A 17,313-nucleotide genomic window follows, 5' to 3' on the forward strand; every position below is an offset into this window, starting at 1 on the left:
CCAGAGTGGCTGGGGAAGCCCAGCCAGATGGACAGGGTGTAAATAATAAATTATTATTATTATTAGTAGTAGTAGTAGTAGTAGTAGTAGTAGTAGTAATGTTGGTGGAATGTCCTTAAGTTTTCCTCCCACATCTAGCAATTTAAGAGAACTTAAATTGGATGCCACAGTGTCCATGGATTTCCAGTACTCATTCCCTCTCTCCACCTTGGCAGGTAAAGCGTAACCTTCTTAATGTCTCATATCACATCGCCCAGTACACAAGTATCATTGCCGACCTACGTAGTGAAATTCAGCGGCTGCAGCGCAAGATTGAACAGCAAGAGCCGCGCCCAATGCGGTCCGACATCCGCAGTATACAAGGTAGGAAAGGCGAGGGATGTTTCTGCCAGGACATGGACACTTAACATTCCTGCCTCTAGCCTTCCTATGCCTGTGGTAGCTTCATGCCTCACCGAGTGACACCTGTACAAAGGGAACAGGTGCCATGGGATGGGTGGGCAAGATGTTCCTGTGGCCCTCAAACATAGCTGAAAGGCTGCAGTTCCTTCAGCTTTTACACATCACCCAAAAAGTATAAGCTCGGCGGTGTGTTGAAGGTTTTGGAGAGTGTTGGTGCTGACCTTTAAAGCCCTAAATGGCTTTGTCCTTGTATACCTTAAAGAGCGTCTCCACCCCAATCATTCAGGCCAGACACACCAAGGGAATGAAAGACCTACATTGGCTCCCAGTACGTTTCCGAGCACGATTCAAAGTGTTGGTGCTGACCTTTAAAGCCCTAAACGGCCTCAGTCCAGTATACCAGAAGGAGCGTCTCCACCCTCATCATTCAGCCCAGACACTGAGGTCCAGCACCGAGGGCCTTCTGGCGGTTCCCTCACTGCGAGAAGTGAGGTTGCAGGGAACCAGGCAGAGGGGTTTTCTTGGTAGTGGCACCCTCCCTGTGGAATGCCCTCCCAGCAGATGTCAAAGAGACAAGTAACTATAACCTTTAAAAGACACCTGAAGCCCCACATAGGGAAGTTTTTAATGTTTATGGTTGCATTATGTTTTTATATATTCTGGAAGCTGCCCAGTGTGGCTGGGGCAACCCAGTCATATGGGCGGGGTGCAAATAATAAATTTGTTGTTGTTGTTGTTGTTGTTGTTGTTGTTGTTGTTGTTGTTATGTATCTAACAACAACAGCAGCAAGTTGTGCAGTGGAGAGCTTGGTTGCCCTCATAGCACAATGTGAGGGAAGGGAGCAATAACAGGGGTGTTTGGTAGCATCTTCTTGCTTGCCATTTTGACCAGACTCCTTGCATTGGTTCTTTTTCCCTACCTGCGGTTCATCGCAGCTGAAGTGCAACTCCAGGGCAACCCCTTTGAGAGGCAGGAGATGGACCAGCTGAGGCAGCAGCTGATCAGCACCTTCCGGGAACAAATGGACGTGCGGCGCCACCTCATGGAGCTAGAGAACAATTACATGGAGATCCAGATTGAGAGCTCTCGCCACCTCCTTGCCATTGCTGAGTAAGTAGAGAGCTGAGAGCTGGCAGGGCACCACCCCACGTTCTTTGGCGTTCCTAGTTTGAATTCTCTGCGAGTCTGTGCTCTGATCCTAGGCTGCCATGTCTGAGTAAGGGCGGGAAAATAACACTGCTGGGTTTACCAGCGCTTGGGCCCTGACGCATCTTCCTTCCTCCTTCCCCACTCGCCTCGCCCTACAGTTGGGAGCAGGAGAAGGCACGGCGGGCCCAGAAGTGGCGAGAGGAGCAGAGGAAGGAGAGCTACAGCAAAGATGAAAGCGAGAAGGACTCCGACACTGGCGACGACCTGTCGGATGTGCCGGAGCCGCAGGAAGTGACGTTAGCCCGGGAACACATTGCCGCTCTCCTGAGGGAGCAGGATAAACTTCACAAGCAGAAGGTAATCAAGCTCAAAGGAGCTAAGCGATAGCCACTCCGAGGGAAGAGAGGGATGAGGGCCCAGGGTTGCGGCCGCAGGGGGATTGCAGCATCTGTTGAGGCTGAGCTGTTTGCAGCCAGCAGGAGTCTCTTGGTCAGCCCTTCTGCTTGCTGTGACCCCGGCGTGTGGCTTCCCCCCTGTGCCAGACAGAGCTGGAGAGGCGGTTCTGGGAGGTCCGTCAGCGTGGGCACCGGCTGGAAGAGGCTCTGCCCTGGCGCATCAGCTCCGAAGAGCAGCGGGAGGTTCTGAGCCTGCTTTGCAAGGTCCACGAGCTGGAGGTAGAGAACACGGCCATACAGTCGGGGGCCCTGCTGAAGGACAGCCTCATCCGCCACCAGGAGCGGACCGTGCGCCGCTTCGAGCGCCACCGCAGCCTTTGCCACCGCATCATCCACGAACAGCGGCAGATCATCCATGGTACGGCCGCAACCGCTGTTCAGTTCAGACGTAGGGGATCCGCTGCACCTTGCATTCCTAGGGCATGCGATCCAGGACAGGCAGAAAACCACATTTCCCACCTTTTGCACTCATTGAGAATGGGGTGTGTGTGTAAGGTTTCGGGGAATCCGATCCCTCCCACGGGGTCAGCCAGGAATCAGAGAAAGGATAAAAGCTCTTACCGTGCAATTTATTCAATCATTCACAGAGAGCGGTGAAGTAATGCAGCCAGTGTGGTGTAGTGGTTAAAAGTAGTGGACTCGTAATCTGGTGAACCGGGTTCGCGTCTCCGCTCCTCCACATGCAGCTGCTGGGTGACCTTGGGCTAGTCACACTTCTCTGAAGTCTCTCAGCCCCACTCACCTCACAGAGTGTTTGTTGTGGGGAGGGAAGGGAAAGGAGAATGTTAGGCGCTTTGAGATTCCTTTGGATAGTGACAAAGCGGGATATCAAGTCCAAACTCCTCTTTTTCTTCTTCTTCCCTATATAATGGCGTTGCTCCAAGTAAAGTCCCACCCCCCTGCGTCTCCCCTATTCAACCTCACTCCTAAGTCGGGTAATCTGAGCTTTCTGCTGCCGAGTTCTCTGTTCTAATACCCTCAATGCCTGCCTGGTCCTGGGAGAGGGGTGTGCCAGGAATGCTTTTCAGAGACACTGAGTCTGTCAGCTGTCTCTCCCCTGGGGCTTCTCTCAGAGGCAGAGCTAAGTGCTCCGGTACCCGGAGCGGTGCACATCTTGTGCACCCAGGGGCGGAGCTAACCACGAGCAGCAAGCATCCCAGGGGGCGGGGCAGTGATGGCACCCGGGGCAGGTCGCACCTACCGCACCTCCCTTCCTCTGCCAGTGGCTTCTCCTTCTTCCTGCTGTTCCTCTTTCCCAGCTTCTGCAACCTCTGAACTCTGGCCTTCTGCAAACCACTGTTCTAAATCTATACTGTCCTCCTGTTCTCAGGAAGGTTCAGGGAAGGGGGGGGCAACCTCCACCATTCCTCCTTAGTCTTGCCCCTGACAGTGTGTGTGTGAGTGAGAAAGGTACACCAGTGTGGAAATGTCCCTGAGATGTTTTAAAGCACAGCATGGGTTCGCATTTTGTTCCCTCTCCACTCTTTCTATCAATCTGATATAGACTGCCTATGTTCATAGACCATTTTGAACCCATGGTATAATGTAGTGCTGTTCTACGTATCATTCAGGAGGAGTTTAAAAAAAACACCTTTACAGTTTACCCAAACATTTGAGGGCTGAACAACAGTGCTGGATTACCAAATAGGCAGCGTATGCACCGGCTTATGAGCCCCACAACAATGGATCAAAAATAATATTGGGAAGAAAATTACAAAAACATATTAGGAAATTATTTGCGAGGCCCGAGATTTTGACTGCCTAAGGGCCTCCACGGAGTTTAATCCGGCACTGCTGAACAATGTGGTTCTGTTAACCTTGAAATTATTGGTTGTGTCAGGAGATACGGCTGTGTTTCTTTTTAGGTATTTTCATTGATTTGTTTGTATTCTATTTTTTTAATTTCAAATTTTTATTAAGTTTGTTTTACAACACATACACACACACACAAACATAGAACTAAACATAAAAGTAATAATACACAATCAAAAAACAAAAACAACAAACAACAAAGAAATACAAATAAAACATAGTAACGTATGGAAACTTACACAGATCAAACTATATATATATATATATATATATATAATATTTCAATTCTTTTCTTCCAATTGACTTCCTTCATCCTCAACATGGTTCTCTTTTCGTTTTTGGTAAACTGTCTCCTTCTTAGTTCATTATTACCCGACCTTCCTTCTGTTTTTAACTTTTATACCATGATTTATTTTGCAGAAGTTAATCGAAACAAGTCCAAATATTAATTTGAGGGCACTGCTTTTTAAGGTATTCTCTATATTTTCCCCATTCTTTTTGAAATCTTTGCTTGGGCTGACCCCTAATGGCTTCTGTCAATCTAGCCAATTCAATATAATCAAATAATATAATCTTGCCACTCTTTTTTTGTCTGTATTGTTTGTTTTTCCCAATTTTTGGCAATTAGTGTTCTCGCAGTCCCTGTGGCATAAAGGAATATCCATTCCATTCCTTTATTTGTATTCTGCCTAACCCGTTTATAATAGGGGTCATGGTCGCTATTGCAGACTAGACCTGAAACATGTGTGGAGCATTGACTTGTCCATTGTGCAACCCTTTCCCCATCCTTTCTCTTCTTGCCAGAGTCTCAGCTGTCGGTGCCATCCCACCTAGAAGAACTGTATCAAGCCTACTTGCATGAGCTGGACGAGGGAGGCTTGGACCGTGTTGCTGCCATTGACCGAGCGGCCGCCCGGGCCCTCAAGGTACCATGCTTCCACCGTGTCCTGTCCTAATCCACAGCAACAACTCATTGGTGGCACCGGCCTTCATATATAAAGACCACGCTGTCTGACCTATTATGAGTCCCATTCTATAGGAAATGTCTGGCTTGGCAAGGCCCTTGTAAGGCAACTTTGGGGCTCTACAGACCTAGCCAGAATCCTGTTTCTCACTAGGCTTTCTGCGCAAGCCTAAACAACAAAGCAGAAGGCTTTTTGAACCTAACCACCTACAGCCAAGTCCAAATCGGAGGCAGCCAACCTCACCCCAAAGTTTATCCTCGGGCTCATTGTTGCATCTGCGATAAATAATCAGAAAGATAAATTAGCAGGCAAAACCCAGAGAAACCAAGCGGCCGAGCATATTACACCAATCCCGGCCCAACTGCACTGGCTGCCAGTTAGTATCCGGGCCCAACTCAAAGTGCTGGTTTTGACCTATAAAGCCTTAAAAAGCTCAGGACCCCAATACCTCAAGGACCGCCTCTTCCCATATAAACCACCCCAGACTGCAGTCATCATCCGAGGCCCTTCTTCATGTGCCTCCTCCATGTGAGGTCCAGAGGGTGGCAACATGAGAATAGGGCCTTCTCTGTAGTGGCTCCCCGTTGGTGGAGTGCTCTTGCCAAGGAGGTTTGCCTGGCACCTTCATTATATATATTTTAGGTGCCAGGTAGAAAGTTCCTTTTCAACCAGGCCGTGGGCTGATTAATATACTACAGCCTTTTAACTGTGTCTGTGGGAAGGGAGGGATATCGTTTTGCTCTTTCGTTTTACTTCTTTGCTTGTTTTTATCCTAATTTTTTTTCTGTGAACTGCCCTGAGGTCTTATGATGAAGGGTGGTGTATCAAACAAACAAAGTTGATCCAACGAGATGGCAAAGCTAATAACTTGTTTCCTAATGCCACCGGGACACGGGTGGCACTGTAGGTTAAACCACAGAGCCTAGGGCTTGCTGATCAGAAGGTTAGCGGTTCGAATTCCCACAACAGGTTGAGCTCCCATTGCTCGGTCCCTGCTCCTGCCAACCTAGCAGTTCGAAAGCACGTCAGAGTGCAAGTAGATAAATGGGTACCGCTCTGGCGGGAAGGTAAACAGCATTTCTGTGCACTACTCTGGTTCGCCAGAAGCGGCTTAGTCATGCTGGCCACATGACCTGGAAGCTGTACGCCGGCTCCCTCGGCCAATAAAGCGAGATGAGCGCCGCAACCCCAGAGTCAGCTATGACTGGACCTCATGGTCAGGGGTCCCCTTTACCCCTTAATGCCACAGGTGGTGTTGCCCCTTCTTGGGCCATCAACTTCAGCTACGAACTATAGGTGGAGAATGCAAGGTTGCAGTTGCTTTTGGCTCTACCTGCAGGGCTTTCAGAGCATCCATGTTCTGTTTTCCCTGCAGGACACCTCTGTGCCAAAGCTCCCCCCGCTCCCGGTGGAAAGTATCCTGGACTCTGACCAAGAGAGTGTAAGGACACTTGGCTCCGAGTACCAGCAGCCGCCACGGAGGGATTCCCGAAGGGGCACTCTCCCACCCCTTGTCCCCGAGCCAGACAGGTAAGATTAACTTGATACCTTTTTGTGGAACGTATCTCGTGCAGCCCCCATCTCACGATCTGATACGAACAGGTTATCTTTCTTTCTCTTCTCAGCAGTGAAGCAAGCCAGGTGTTCAAGGCTAGTCCTCGGGCCCGGCAGATCAAGAATTCAGCAGTAGTGACACCGCCTCCTATCCATGTGAACGGCATGATCACTCAAGAGGTGTGAATCGACAGGGGTGGGGGGAGTGATTAATAATAATAATAATAATAATAATAATAATAATAATAATAATTCATTATTTATACCCCGGCCATCTGGCTGGGTTTCCCCGGCCATCTGGCTGGGTTTCCCCAGCCACTCTGGGCAGCTTCCAACAGAATATTAAAAACAATCCAGCATCAGACATTAAAAACTTCCCTAAACAGGGCTGCCTTCAGTTGTCTTTTAAAAGTTAAATAGTTGTTTATTGCCTTGACATCTGGTGGGAGGGCGTTCCACAGGGCAGGCGCCACTACCGAGAAGGCCCTCTGCCTGGTTCGTTGTAACCTCACTTCTTGCAGCGAAGGAACCGCCAGAAGGCCCTCGGTGCTGGACCTCAGTGTCCAGGCTGGATGATGGGGGTGGAGACGCTCCTTCAGGTATACAGGACCAAGGCTGTTTAGGGCTTTAAAGGTCAGCACCAACACTTTGAATTGTGCTCGGAAATGTACTGGAAGCCAATGAAGAACTTTCCAGACCAGTGTTATATGGTCTCAGCTGCCGTTCCCAGTCACCAGTCTAGCTGCTGCATTCTGGATTAATTGCAGTTTCCGGGTCACCTTCAAAGGTAGCCCCATGTAGAGCGCATTGCAGTAGTCCAAGCTGGAGATAACTAGAGCATGCACCACTCTGGTGAGACAGTCTGTGGGCAGGTAGGGCCTCAGCCTGTGTACCAGATGGAGATGGTAGACAGCTGCCCTGGACAAAGAATTAATCTGCACCTCCATGGACAGCTGTGAGTCCAAAATGACTCCCAGGCTGCGCACCTGGTCCTTCAGGGGCACAGTTGCCCCATTCTTGACCAGAGAGTCCTCCACACCAGCCCATCCCCTGTCCCCCAAGAAAAGTACTTCTGTCTTGTCAGGATTCAACCTCAATCCGTTACCTGCTATTCATCCTGCAACCGCCTCCAGACACTCACATAGGACCTTCACCACCTTCACTGGTTCTTATTTAAATGCATACTGATGAACACCCAGCCCAGACCCCCTGATAATCTCTCCCAGCGGCTGCATGTACATGTTGAAAAGCTTGAGGTAGAGGACGGAACCCTGACTTGATATGCAGAGGATGTGTGCCTTCGTTCCTCTGTAACAAGAGACATTTCTACATACGGTGGTACCTTGGTAGTCAGAAGCCTTAGTTGTCAAACAAATTGCCTCCCGAACATCGCAAACCCGGAAGTGAGTGTTCTGGTTTGCGAACGTTTTTTGGAAGCTGAATGCCCAACGTTGCTTGCGCGGCTTCCGATTGGCTGCAGGAAGCTCCTGCAGCCAATTGGAAGCCGTGCCATGGTTTCCGAATAGTTTCGGGAGTCAAATGGGCTCCCGGAACGGATTAAATTCGAGAACCAAAGTACGATTGTAGTTGGTAGTGTTCTGCAAGGACCTGCAGTTTCGTAGCACAGCTTCTTTACAGAAGATCACGCCGAGCAGAAAGAGGAGGTGCTTCAGCAGCAAGCGTTTCGTGTGTGTTCGATGGGCACGCAACTGCCAATGCGCATGCTGCTTTTGGTCCTGGAAGGGGGCAGGGATGGAACGGGGCATGCTTACACACCCTCCACCACCCCACGAGTTTCCTGTATATATTTGAAAAATTGTACTGGTGGAACCTTGATGGGGGAGGCTGCAAAAACCCCAAAACCAAACCATGGGTGGCTGCAGAGTTCATGAGGTGTGAGTTGCTCTGTCTTGACTTTCCCTGCCTCTGTTCTTCTCCACAGTATGTGCCTCGAGAGAGTTTGGTAAGCCTGAGTAGCCAACGAAATTCCTCCCCTGACAGCAGCGACCACTGCTCTGACGGCATCCTGCCACGCGGAGGTAACTATAACCCAGATATTGGAAAAGTGAATTAGTACCAACGAAAAATGAATGGCAGGATAAATTGAATATCTCGAATTAGCAAAAATGACAGAGAAAATTAGGAGACGGCCTAACCAAAAGTTCCAAAAGGAATGGGAAATTTATAGAGATTACTTTAAAAAAACAAACAAAAAACTGTGCCCCCAAGTCAAAACCTGGTTTTGCTTTGATTAATTTTTTCAAACCATAATATGGATTATAAGTATAGTATTTGGGAAACTGTAGAAATGATGAAATGATAAAAGAAACAGTTTAACAAATAGACAAAACAGACCTGCTTTGAGGAAGACGGAAGTCTGTCAGAGAAGAGAAGGAATCAGGAATAAAGAATATGGTGACGTAAGTCCATGTGTAAGAACTTACGGATTTATGGTTGTATGTATGTTTCTTGTTCCTTGTTTTTCTGTTGTTGTTGCCACTGTCGTCTTCTTATTTTGGTTACTTTATTGTATGTGTTTATCAAGTAAGAAAACTAATAAAAAGCATGGGGGGAGAGGAAAATGCACAGTGCAATAAAAAAATATGCTTTTTTTGGCACACGCACGCTCCGTTGGCAGAGCGCAAAGAGATAGCGAGCGGCACAAAGAGCATCGCGGTGAAGGCTGCCCGGCGCCGCTCCCGGGTGCTGGAGTACGACCGGAGAAACTTGCTGGAGCCCACCAAGGAGCACAGCAGCCTGTCCCTCCACTCTCTGAGTGAGAGCGAGGACCCCCTGTGCCGAGAGACCCCAGCCCTCTGCCAGCCTGCCAGCCCAGGCCTGCAGCACGCCGTCAGCGAGGACAACTTGTCCAGCAGCACTGGCGAGACTGTGCCAGGAAGGAATGGCCCCCGACGCTCCCCTGGGCCATGGCTCCGGGTCAGCAAAAAGGGAAACAAGAAGCTTGAGAAGAGGGAAGAATCGCTAGAGGCCAAGAGGAGGAAGCGAAGGTCTCGGTCCTTTGAGGTCACCGGCCACAGGGTACGTCCTCAGCATCTCACAGCTACCCAATTATGTTTTGTTAATTTCAACATTTTTGACATATACAGTGGTACTTCAGGTTACATACACTTCAGGTTACATACACTTCAGGTTACAGACTCCGCTAACCCAGAAATAGTACCTCGGGTTAAGAACTTTGCTTCAGGGTGAGAACAGAAATCGTGCAGCGGCAGTACAGTGGCAGCAGGAGGCCCCATTAGCTAAAGTGGTGCTTCAGGTTAAGAACAGCTTCAAGGTTAAGAACAGACCTCCAGAACGAATTAAGTTCTTAACCCGAGGTACCACTGTACACAGTTTCGCCTTTTCTCTTATTTTTGCCGATGTCCCATCCCATTTCCCACAGAGTAGTTGTTATCTCTCCCCTTCCGCTGCCACCCCTATCTTGTATCTATCAAATCCTAACCACAATACTGTTAGCTGGTTGCTTCTGTTGCTCGTAGCTCAAATCCTGTTCACGAGTTCGTCCTACTGTGATATTTCTTCAAACCGTCTGAAAAAGGCATCCATTCTTCCGTAAAAACCCTCATCATGAGAGTCTCTTAATTTTGCCACTTTTGCAACCTCCATTGCATCCCCAGGAATCCCCAACCTTTGGCCCTCCAGATGTTTTGGACTACAATTCCCATCATCCCTGACCACCAGTCCTGTTAGCTAGGAATCATGGGAGTTGTAGGCCAAAGCATCTGGAGGGATGCAGGTTTGGGATGCCTGATTACTTATCCATTCTCCTTTGATTGGAACTTCTTCTTTCTCCCGTTTCTGCGCATATAGAATCCTATCTGCTGTTGTTACATACATAAACAACTTTAACATATTTTTTTTTTTGGGGGGGGGGGTAATTTCTGCCCCTCTAATCCCTAACAGAAATGCTTCATGCTTTTTTAATATATATACTCATTTAAAACTTCTTTTTTTATCTCGTCGTGTATCATTTCCCAAAATACCTTTGCTTTCTTGCAAGTCCACCACATATATAAAAAAGATATGAAAGATATAAAAAAGATAAAAATGTATAAACTTGAAAAGTATAAATAAAAACTTTTCTTTTTTTAAAAAAAAAGGAAGACTCACATGAGACCTTCCGACAGAGCCTGGTTGCAATCTAAAAAAAAATACCCGGCCAGGTTATATAGCCCCTTACTTGTCTCCAGTCTCCATTTTGTGCATGGCAAATTTGCATGTTTCCAACTTAGCATTCAAATGCTAAACCAAAAGCACAGAAAAAGTGTGGTCCTTCCGTTAAAAGGGGAACCGTTCCCCCTGCCCCTGGCCATGTTCCCAACCAGAAAGCTGTTTTTTTGTAGACTGAATAGCGCAGATTAAAGTTATGTAGACTGACCTTATCTCCTCCCCCTTCATATCTCCCTTGCAAATGCTCCTTCGTAAGAAATGATGGAATGGTAAAAGAGATCCGCACCCCCTGTTCACGAAGCACCTTCTCAGCCTGTGCGTCTGCCTCTTTCCCTTGCAGCTCCCGTGTCCGAAGAACAATGTTGCCCGCCGTCATCCGCTGGAAAGCAGTTCTGAACACAAGATAACGGCCACTGGAGGGACTCACAACACCCGGGGAATTGGGAGGGCAGCCGTGCAGTTGTCCAGAGTGAGACTTCTACAGGCCCAGCCATCCTCAGGTAGGGGTGCCTAAGCAAGTGCAAGTAAAGTCTTGCTGCTGTTAACAGCCGTCCTCCACTGTAGTAAAGTTAACCGTGGGTCACAGCAAGGAATTTGGGTGCCAGAGCTTAAGGAAAGCATCTTGTCCTCAAGTGCACATGCAGGATCCCACATTTTCACTTTGGAGTAATATAAACCATCCCAGACTCTGCAGTCATCATCTGAGGCCCTTCTTTGTTTGCTTTCTCCATGTGAGGTCCAAAGGGTGGCAACATGAGAACAGGGTCTTCTCTGTAGTGGCTCCCTGTTTGTGTAACCTTCTCCCCGGGGAGGTTTGCCTGGTGCCTTCGTTATATATTTTTAGGCGCCAGGCGGAAAAAATCCTCTGCAACCAGGCCTTTTGGCTGATTAATATTCTACAGCCTTTTAAATGGGACCACAAGAAGGGGGAACTATTGTTTTGCTGTTTCGTTGGAATAATGTACTTGTTTTATCCTGTACTTTATTGTGTGAGATCTTATGTTGAAGGTCAGTACGGTATATAAATCTAATAAATAAAATAATTAATGAATTAATGACATAGCTTACATAGAATAAATGCCACCTCATGCTTAAGGGTTTTGAAGGTTACAGAGATGGCAGAATTGTACTGAAGGCTATTGGACTAACACAAAGGTCAGTGTAATTAATTATATCATGAAGAAATATGAGGGACTGGGGGGGGGGGTTTGGTTGTGTCAGGCAAACACTGGTTAGGGTTCAGTTATGATGCAAACGCCTATGAAATTTAATCAGAGTCATCTTCCTTCCTCCTCCTCCTCCTCCTCCTTCCTCTTCTTCTTCTTCCTCTTTAGGTCCTACTGAGGCCTCCTCTCTCTCAGTCCCCTCCAACCAAGGTGGCATCTCCAAGAAAAACTTCCAGCCCAGCCAGCGCCCTCCACGGCTGAACTATATCACAGTTAATGGCACCAACCCTCACTGCAAAGATGGCAGGAACCGGCGATGCTGAGGATTGAGGGGACACAAGTGGGTTGAGAAGCCCAAGGGAGCTGCCTCTGGCACTCAGTCGGATGGCAAAGTGGCCAAAGACATTGTGGGAAGGTGGCTTATGCAGAAAGGATGACCCAAGGGAAGACTCCACCCAATTGGTTGTGGGTGCTCCTGCCAGGGATTCAGTTTGCCCGAAAAGTCTTTACAGCTCCAAGACTGGATGCCCCAGACTCAAATAAGTAACTCTATGGATGGGCATAAATACATCTATCCATCTGGTACAGTAACTGAGAGGAGCCAGATGTCTCCTTCCTCCACAAGCACAGATATCTGCTTTAAATGGAAGTGCCTTTATGCTAGAAGAGAACACACAAACCGGGCGACCCTATAGGGAGATGGGTTGCTGTTAGTGCTGTGTGCATGCTATATTTCTGCATAGTCAAGTACAGTTCGGTAAGTTTCAGTCTTTTAAAACTTTCCAGAACATCCCTCTGGGGGTAGGAACACAAAGGGAGTGACACTTGGAAGCCACACAGCTTCAGGTCATGACCATGCGGGTGGGAAGCTATGGTAAATGCCTGATGTGTTTGGCTGTCTTCCAACAAGGGCAACAAGACTGTTCGCCAACCAGAAACCATCGCTGAATATGTGGAGGAATGATACAAACCTTTGAGATCACACACAGAATTTCTGGCGAGTCTCCCATTGGGTTGGATACTCTATGACTCTTCCTTCATGAGAACTGGCAACTGGTTTTGAAAAATGTGTACATTGGAGTTGACAAACGTTGACTTTTGTATATCCCGTGAACTGTGGCAAGGTAGCGTGGGGAAGAAAATAGAACCGTGCATTATCCAATACCAACCCCAAGCCATTTCTAGAGACCTCTTTAGCCTCGTGTATTTTTTGCTGCCTACTCCGGGTTGCAGTTTCTGCCAAACACATGCTGCCATCTTAAAGGCCAAGACTTCCACACAGTCATGGGCTTACAGCAGACCTGCATTGGTTTAAATGCACTCTTGGGTATATTCTGCATAGTAAAGGTAAAGGGACCCCTGACCATTAGGTCCAGTCGTGAGCGACTCTGGGCTTGCAGTGCTCATCTCGCTTTATTGGCCGAGGGAGCCGGCGTCCAGCTTCCGGGTCATGTGGCCAGCATGACTAAGCCACTTCTGGCGAACCAGAGCAGCGCACGGAAACGCCGTTTACCTTCCTGCCAGAGTGTACCTATTTATCTACTTGCACTTTGACGTGCTTTTGAACTGCTAGGTTGGCAGGAGCAGGGACCGAACAACGGGAGCTCACCCCGTCACGGGGATTCGAACCACCGACCTTCTGATCGGCAAGTCCTAGGCTCTGTGGTTTAACCCACAGTGCCACCCACATCCCATATTCTGCCTAGTTAGTATTAAAATAGCTTTTCAGAATAGAAATCCTTCCAAAGCAGTACACAGGAAAGATCCGACTATATTTCAATATCAGCGTCTAAGAAAGACCTGTCTGGATCATTCACATTTGGCAGTTGGTGGTAGAATGACCCACACTGTGTGTGTGTGTGTGTGTGTGTGTGTGTGTGTGTGAGAGAGAGAGAGAGAGAGAGAGAGAGAGAGAGAGAGATATCTCCAGTTGGAGCAGACTGAGGTAGCCTTCAAACCATAGAAGGGAGGTGAAAAGATAGAAAATCGGGGAAAAGGCTGCCTACTAGCACAGTTCCATACTAAATGTCGAAGCACCCTGGCATTTAGACGTACTGTCTTTGATCCTATAGCTGTTGTGACTAGCGGCCATTGGCAGCCAAGCTTAGTACATAACACTTACCCTTTTTAAGTTCATTTAGCGCTCACTTACCATCATCAGATCTTGAAGCAGTCTAAAGAAAAATCCAAATTCATCATATGCAATAAGAACTATTTCAAATAATTTACCTCAAAGAGGTGAAGGGACCCCTGACCGTTAGGTCCAGTCGCGGACGACTCTGGGGTTACGGCGCTCATCTCACTTTACTGGCCGAGGGAGCCGGCGTACAGCTTCCAGGTCATGTGGCCAGCATGACTAAGCTGCTTCTGGAGAACCAGAGCAGCGCACAGAAACACCATTTACTTTCCCGCCAGAGCAGTACCTATTTATCTACTTGCACTTTGATGTGCTTTCAAACTGCTAGGTTGGCAGGAGCTGGGACCAAGCAACGGGAGCTCACCCCATCGCGGAGATTCGAACCACTAACCTTCTGATCGGAAAGCCCTAGGCTCTGTGGTTTAACCCACAGTGCCACCCGCGTCCCTTCACCTCAAAGAGTATCCAGATACATTATCATGCATCTCCTCCCATCTTATCTGGTTGGCGATTATGCGGCCAAAGCAATGTGAGGTCACTATGTTCTTTAAGAGATTATGGAGCATGGTTAAAGGACTCAATTATACATACATTCCATGTATGGCTATGGAATTATTATTATTATTATTATTATTATTATTATTATTATTATTATTATTACTACTACTACTACTACTACTACTACTACTATGGATGGGTTTCCCCATCCATGCTGGGCAGCTTACAGCGTATAAGGCAGGGATTCCTGATTTGTAAAACCCAACAGCTGGATGCAGAGGTGCAGAACATTTCCAGCCTGCCACGCTTGGTGCTGTCTTCAAGCTCTGCTTTTGGCCTGGGGTCAGTTATGCTTGAAAGAATCTCCTTTAAGAAACACCCAATTGATGGTATTGTTTTGGGGGCGAGGCTTTGAACTATGGCTGATCGGGATGACTGGTTTAATAAACTGGCAAGGGCTGCTCAGCTAATATGGGCGGTGGCAACAGCAGCAGCTCCTATGGGATCTTGTTGGGCCTCCCTCAAAATGGCGGCACCAGCACCACGTGGGACCTTTCGCCAGCCTCTCTTGCTGTTTGTGTCAACCCCGATTTGCAAGGAGGGAGCTGTGTGCAGGTCACCTGCACAGACGAACCTGCAAAGTCTCCCTGCCACATTTGTAGGTGAAAAGGGATACCAGCAAGCTTGAGGGTGTCTTTGGTGTAGACCTGTTCTCCTCCTCCCCGCCTTGTGTTCTAATCAACTGTCAATATGACACAAGGAAAAGGCTGCTATCATCGACTACGCGAGCAGAGGGCAATCCAATGGGGGCTAGAGTAGGTGCCCCTGGGGATGTGCAGAGCGCTCCTGGGAGCTCACTGGCTATCTCCGCTGTGATGTCCATGAGGCACGTGCAGGCCGCTCGCTGCTGGCCATTAGGGGCTTGGTGGGCACCAAAAAGAGCCATTGTGGTGTAGTGGTTAAGAGCGGTAGATTCGTAATCTGGGGAACCGGGTTCGCGTCTCCGCTCCTTCACATGCAGCTGCTGGGTGACCTTGGGCTAGTCACACTTCTCTGAAGTCTCTCAGCCCCACTCACCTCACATAGTGTTTGTTGTGGGGGAGGAAGGGAAAGGAGAATGTTAGCCGCTTTGAGACTCCTTCGGGTAGTGATAAAGCGGGATATCAAATCCAAATTCTTCTTCTTCTTCTTCAAAAAGAGGATCTGGCTGCCGGGGAACCATCAGCAGAAGCTGTACATGACAATGACCACCAGCATCTAGCAGCATTCTTCTATGTGCCGACCCGGTGGAAACACCTGCCTGTTGTTGCCACCTCTCGCTTCAACTCCCAGAGCCGTCTTTCCCATTGGTGTTAGTGGTTCATTGCGCCAGGGTGCTGGCCTCTCAGGGGCGTCCTAGTGAGTGGGGGAGCTGTGCGGATTTGCCGGCAGCCTCCCCTTTCCCTGCACGCACGCCAGCTGCACCCCACCCACTATATGGCTGGCGGGTGCTCAGCTTCCTTCCCAAGCCGCAGGAGGAGAGCGATCCTCGCAGAGGCTTAGGATAATAATAATAATTTATTTATACCCCGCCCATCTGGCTGGGTTTCCCCAGCCACTCTGGGCGGCTCCCAATCGAGTGTTAAAAATAATACAGCATTAAATATTAAAAACTTCCCTAAACAGGGCTGCCTTCAGATGTCTTTTAAAGATAGGTTAGCTGCTTATTTCCTTGACATCTGAAGGGAGGGCATTCCACAGGGCGGGCGCCACTACCGAGATGGCCCTCTGTCTGGTTCCCTATAACCTCACAATGAGGGACCCGCCAGAAGGCCCTCAGCGCTGGATCTCAGTGTCTGGGCTGAATGATGGGGGTGGAGACGCTCCTTCAGGTATACAGGGCCAAGGCCGTTTAGGGCTTTAAAGGTCAGCACCAGCACTTTGAATTGTGCTCGGAAACTTATTGGGAGCCAATGCAAATCTCTCAGGTATTATGTGGTCCCGGCGGCCACTCCCAGTCACCAGTCTAGCTGTCACATTCTGGATTAATTGCAGTTTCCAGGTCACCTTCAAAGGTAGCCCCACGTAGAGCGCATTGCAGTAATCCAAGCAGAAGATAACCAGAGCATGGTGAGACAGTCTGCGGGCAGGTGGGGTCTCAGCCTATGTACCAGATGGAGCTGATAAACAGCTGCCCTGAACACAGAATTGACCTGTGCCTCCATGGACAGCTGTGAGTCCAGAATGACTCCCAGGCTGCGCACCTGATCCTTCAGGGGAACAGTTACCCCATTCAGGACCAGGGAGTCCGCCACACCTGCCTGCCTCCTGTCCCCCAAAAACAGTACTTCTGTCTTGTCAGGATTCAACCTCAATCTGTTCACCGCCTTCACTGGACTGCACAGTTTCCCTCCCAAGCCTCTGCATCTGCTGAAGACGGCCCTGCTCCTCGTCATTGTCCCTCCTCCTGCTTCCTGGCAAAAGGCAGCGTGCAGCCTTCCCGGGCTGCCTTCTCGGGCTCTCCATGTCGGCCAGCACATTTTCCTGCTTGATCGCCACCACCACGCTGGGGATCAGGGCGGTGGGGGAGACAGAAGACATTTTCTATCGCCCCCTCCCTTGTTTTTGAGTTGCTGGGGGAGCGCCGGAGGGATCTTTGCACCACGGCGCCGGATATGCTTAAGACGGCCCTGTCAACACCCCCTCGGTGACTGGTCACACCACCTTGACATGGTGACCAAGCCACCATAGAACAGAATCGTAGAGTTGGAAGGGACTTTCGGGATCATTTAGTCCAAGCCTCTGCAATGCAGGGCTATGCAGCTGTCCCATACGGGGATCGAACCTGCAACCTTGGTGTTACCAGCACCATTCTCTAACCAATTGAAAAGGCCCAGTACCTGCATGCATTCACTGGGAGAGGAAGGAAAGATGGGAGACTGGGCCCTTGACTACTACATCAAAATAGTTTTCAGGATTTCAAGAGTTTGAGGGGTGCGAAAAG

General features: G+C 48.8%; 1 protein-coding gene across 1 annotated transcript in view; it reads left to right on the forward strand.

Annotated features, from left to right (window-relative positions):
• LOC309526426 (dynein axonemal intermediate chain 2-like) overlaps positions 1-12,883 on the forward strand; it is a 78,606-nt gene extending 65,723 nt beyond the window's left edge. Inside the window, exons 21-31 of the mRNA XM_082212501.1 lie at positions 216-363; positions 1,339-1,513; positions 1,711-1,909; positions 2,095-2,365; positions 4,624-4,745; positions 6,160-6,314; positions 6,413-6,518; positions 8,281-8,377; positions 8,977-9,377; positions 10,870-11,029; positions 11,864-12,883. Coding sequence (XP_082068627.1) covers positions 216-363; positions 1,339-1,513; positions 1,711-1,909; positions 2,095-2,365; positions 4,624-4,745; positions 6,160-6,314; positions 6,413-6,518; positions 8,281-8,377; positions 8,977-9,377; positions 10,870-11,029; positions 11,864-12,018 — 1,989 coding nt within the window. The 3' untranslated portion in view covers positions 12,019-12,883. The remainder of the gene's footprint in view (positions 1-215; positions 364-1,338; positions 1,514-1,710; positions 1,910-2,094; positions 2,366-4,623; positions 4,746-6,159; positions 6,315-6,412; positions 6,519-8,280; positions 8,378-8,976; positions 9,378-10,869; positions 11,030-11,863) is intronic.
• The last annotated feature ends 4,430 nt before the right edge of the window (positions 12,884-17,313 follow it).

The sequence above is a fragment of the Podarcis vaucheri genome, assembly GCF_965113315.1.
Source record: "Podarcis vaucheri genome assembly, chromosome: 2".
Lineage (NCBI taxonomy): Eukaryota > Metazoa > Chordata > Lepidosauria > Squamata > Lacertidae > Podarcis > Podarcis vaucheri.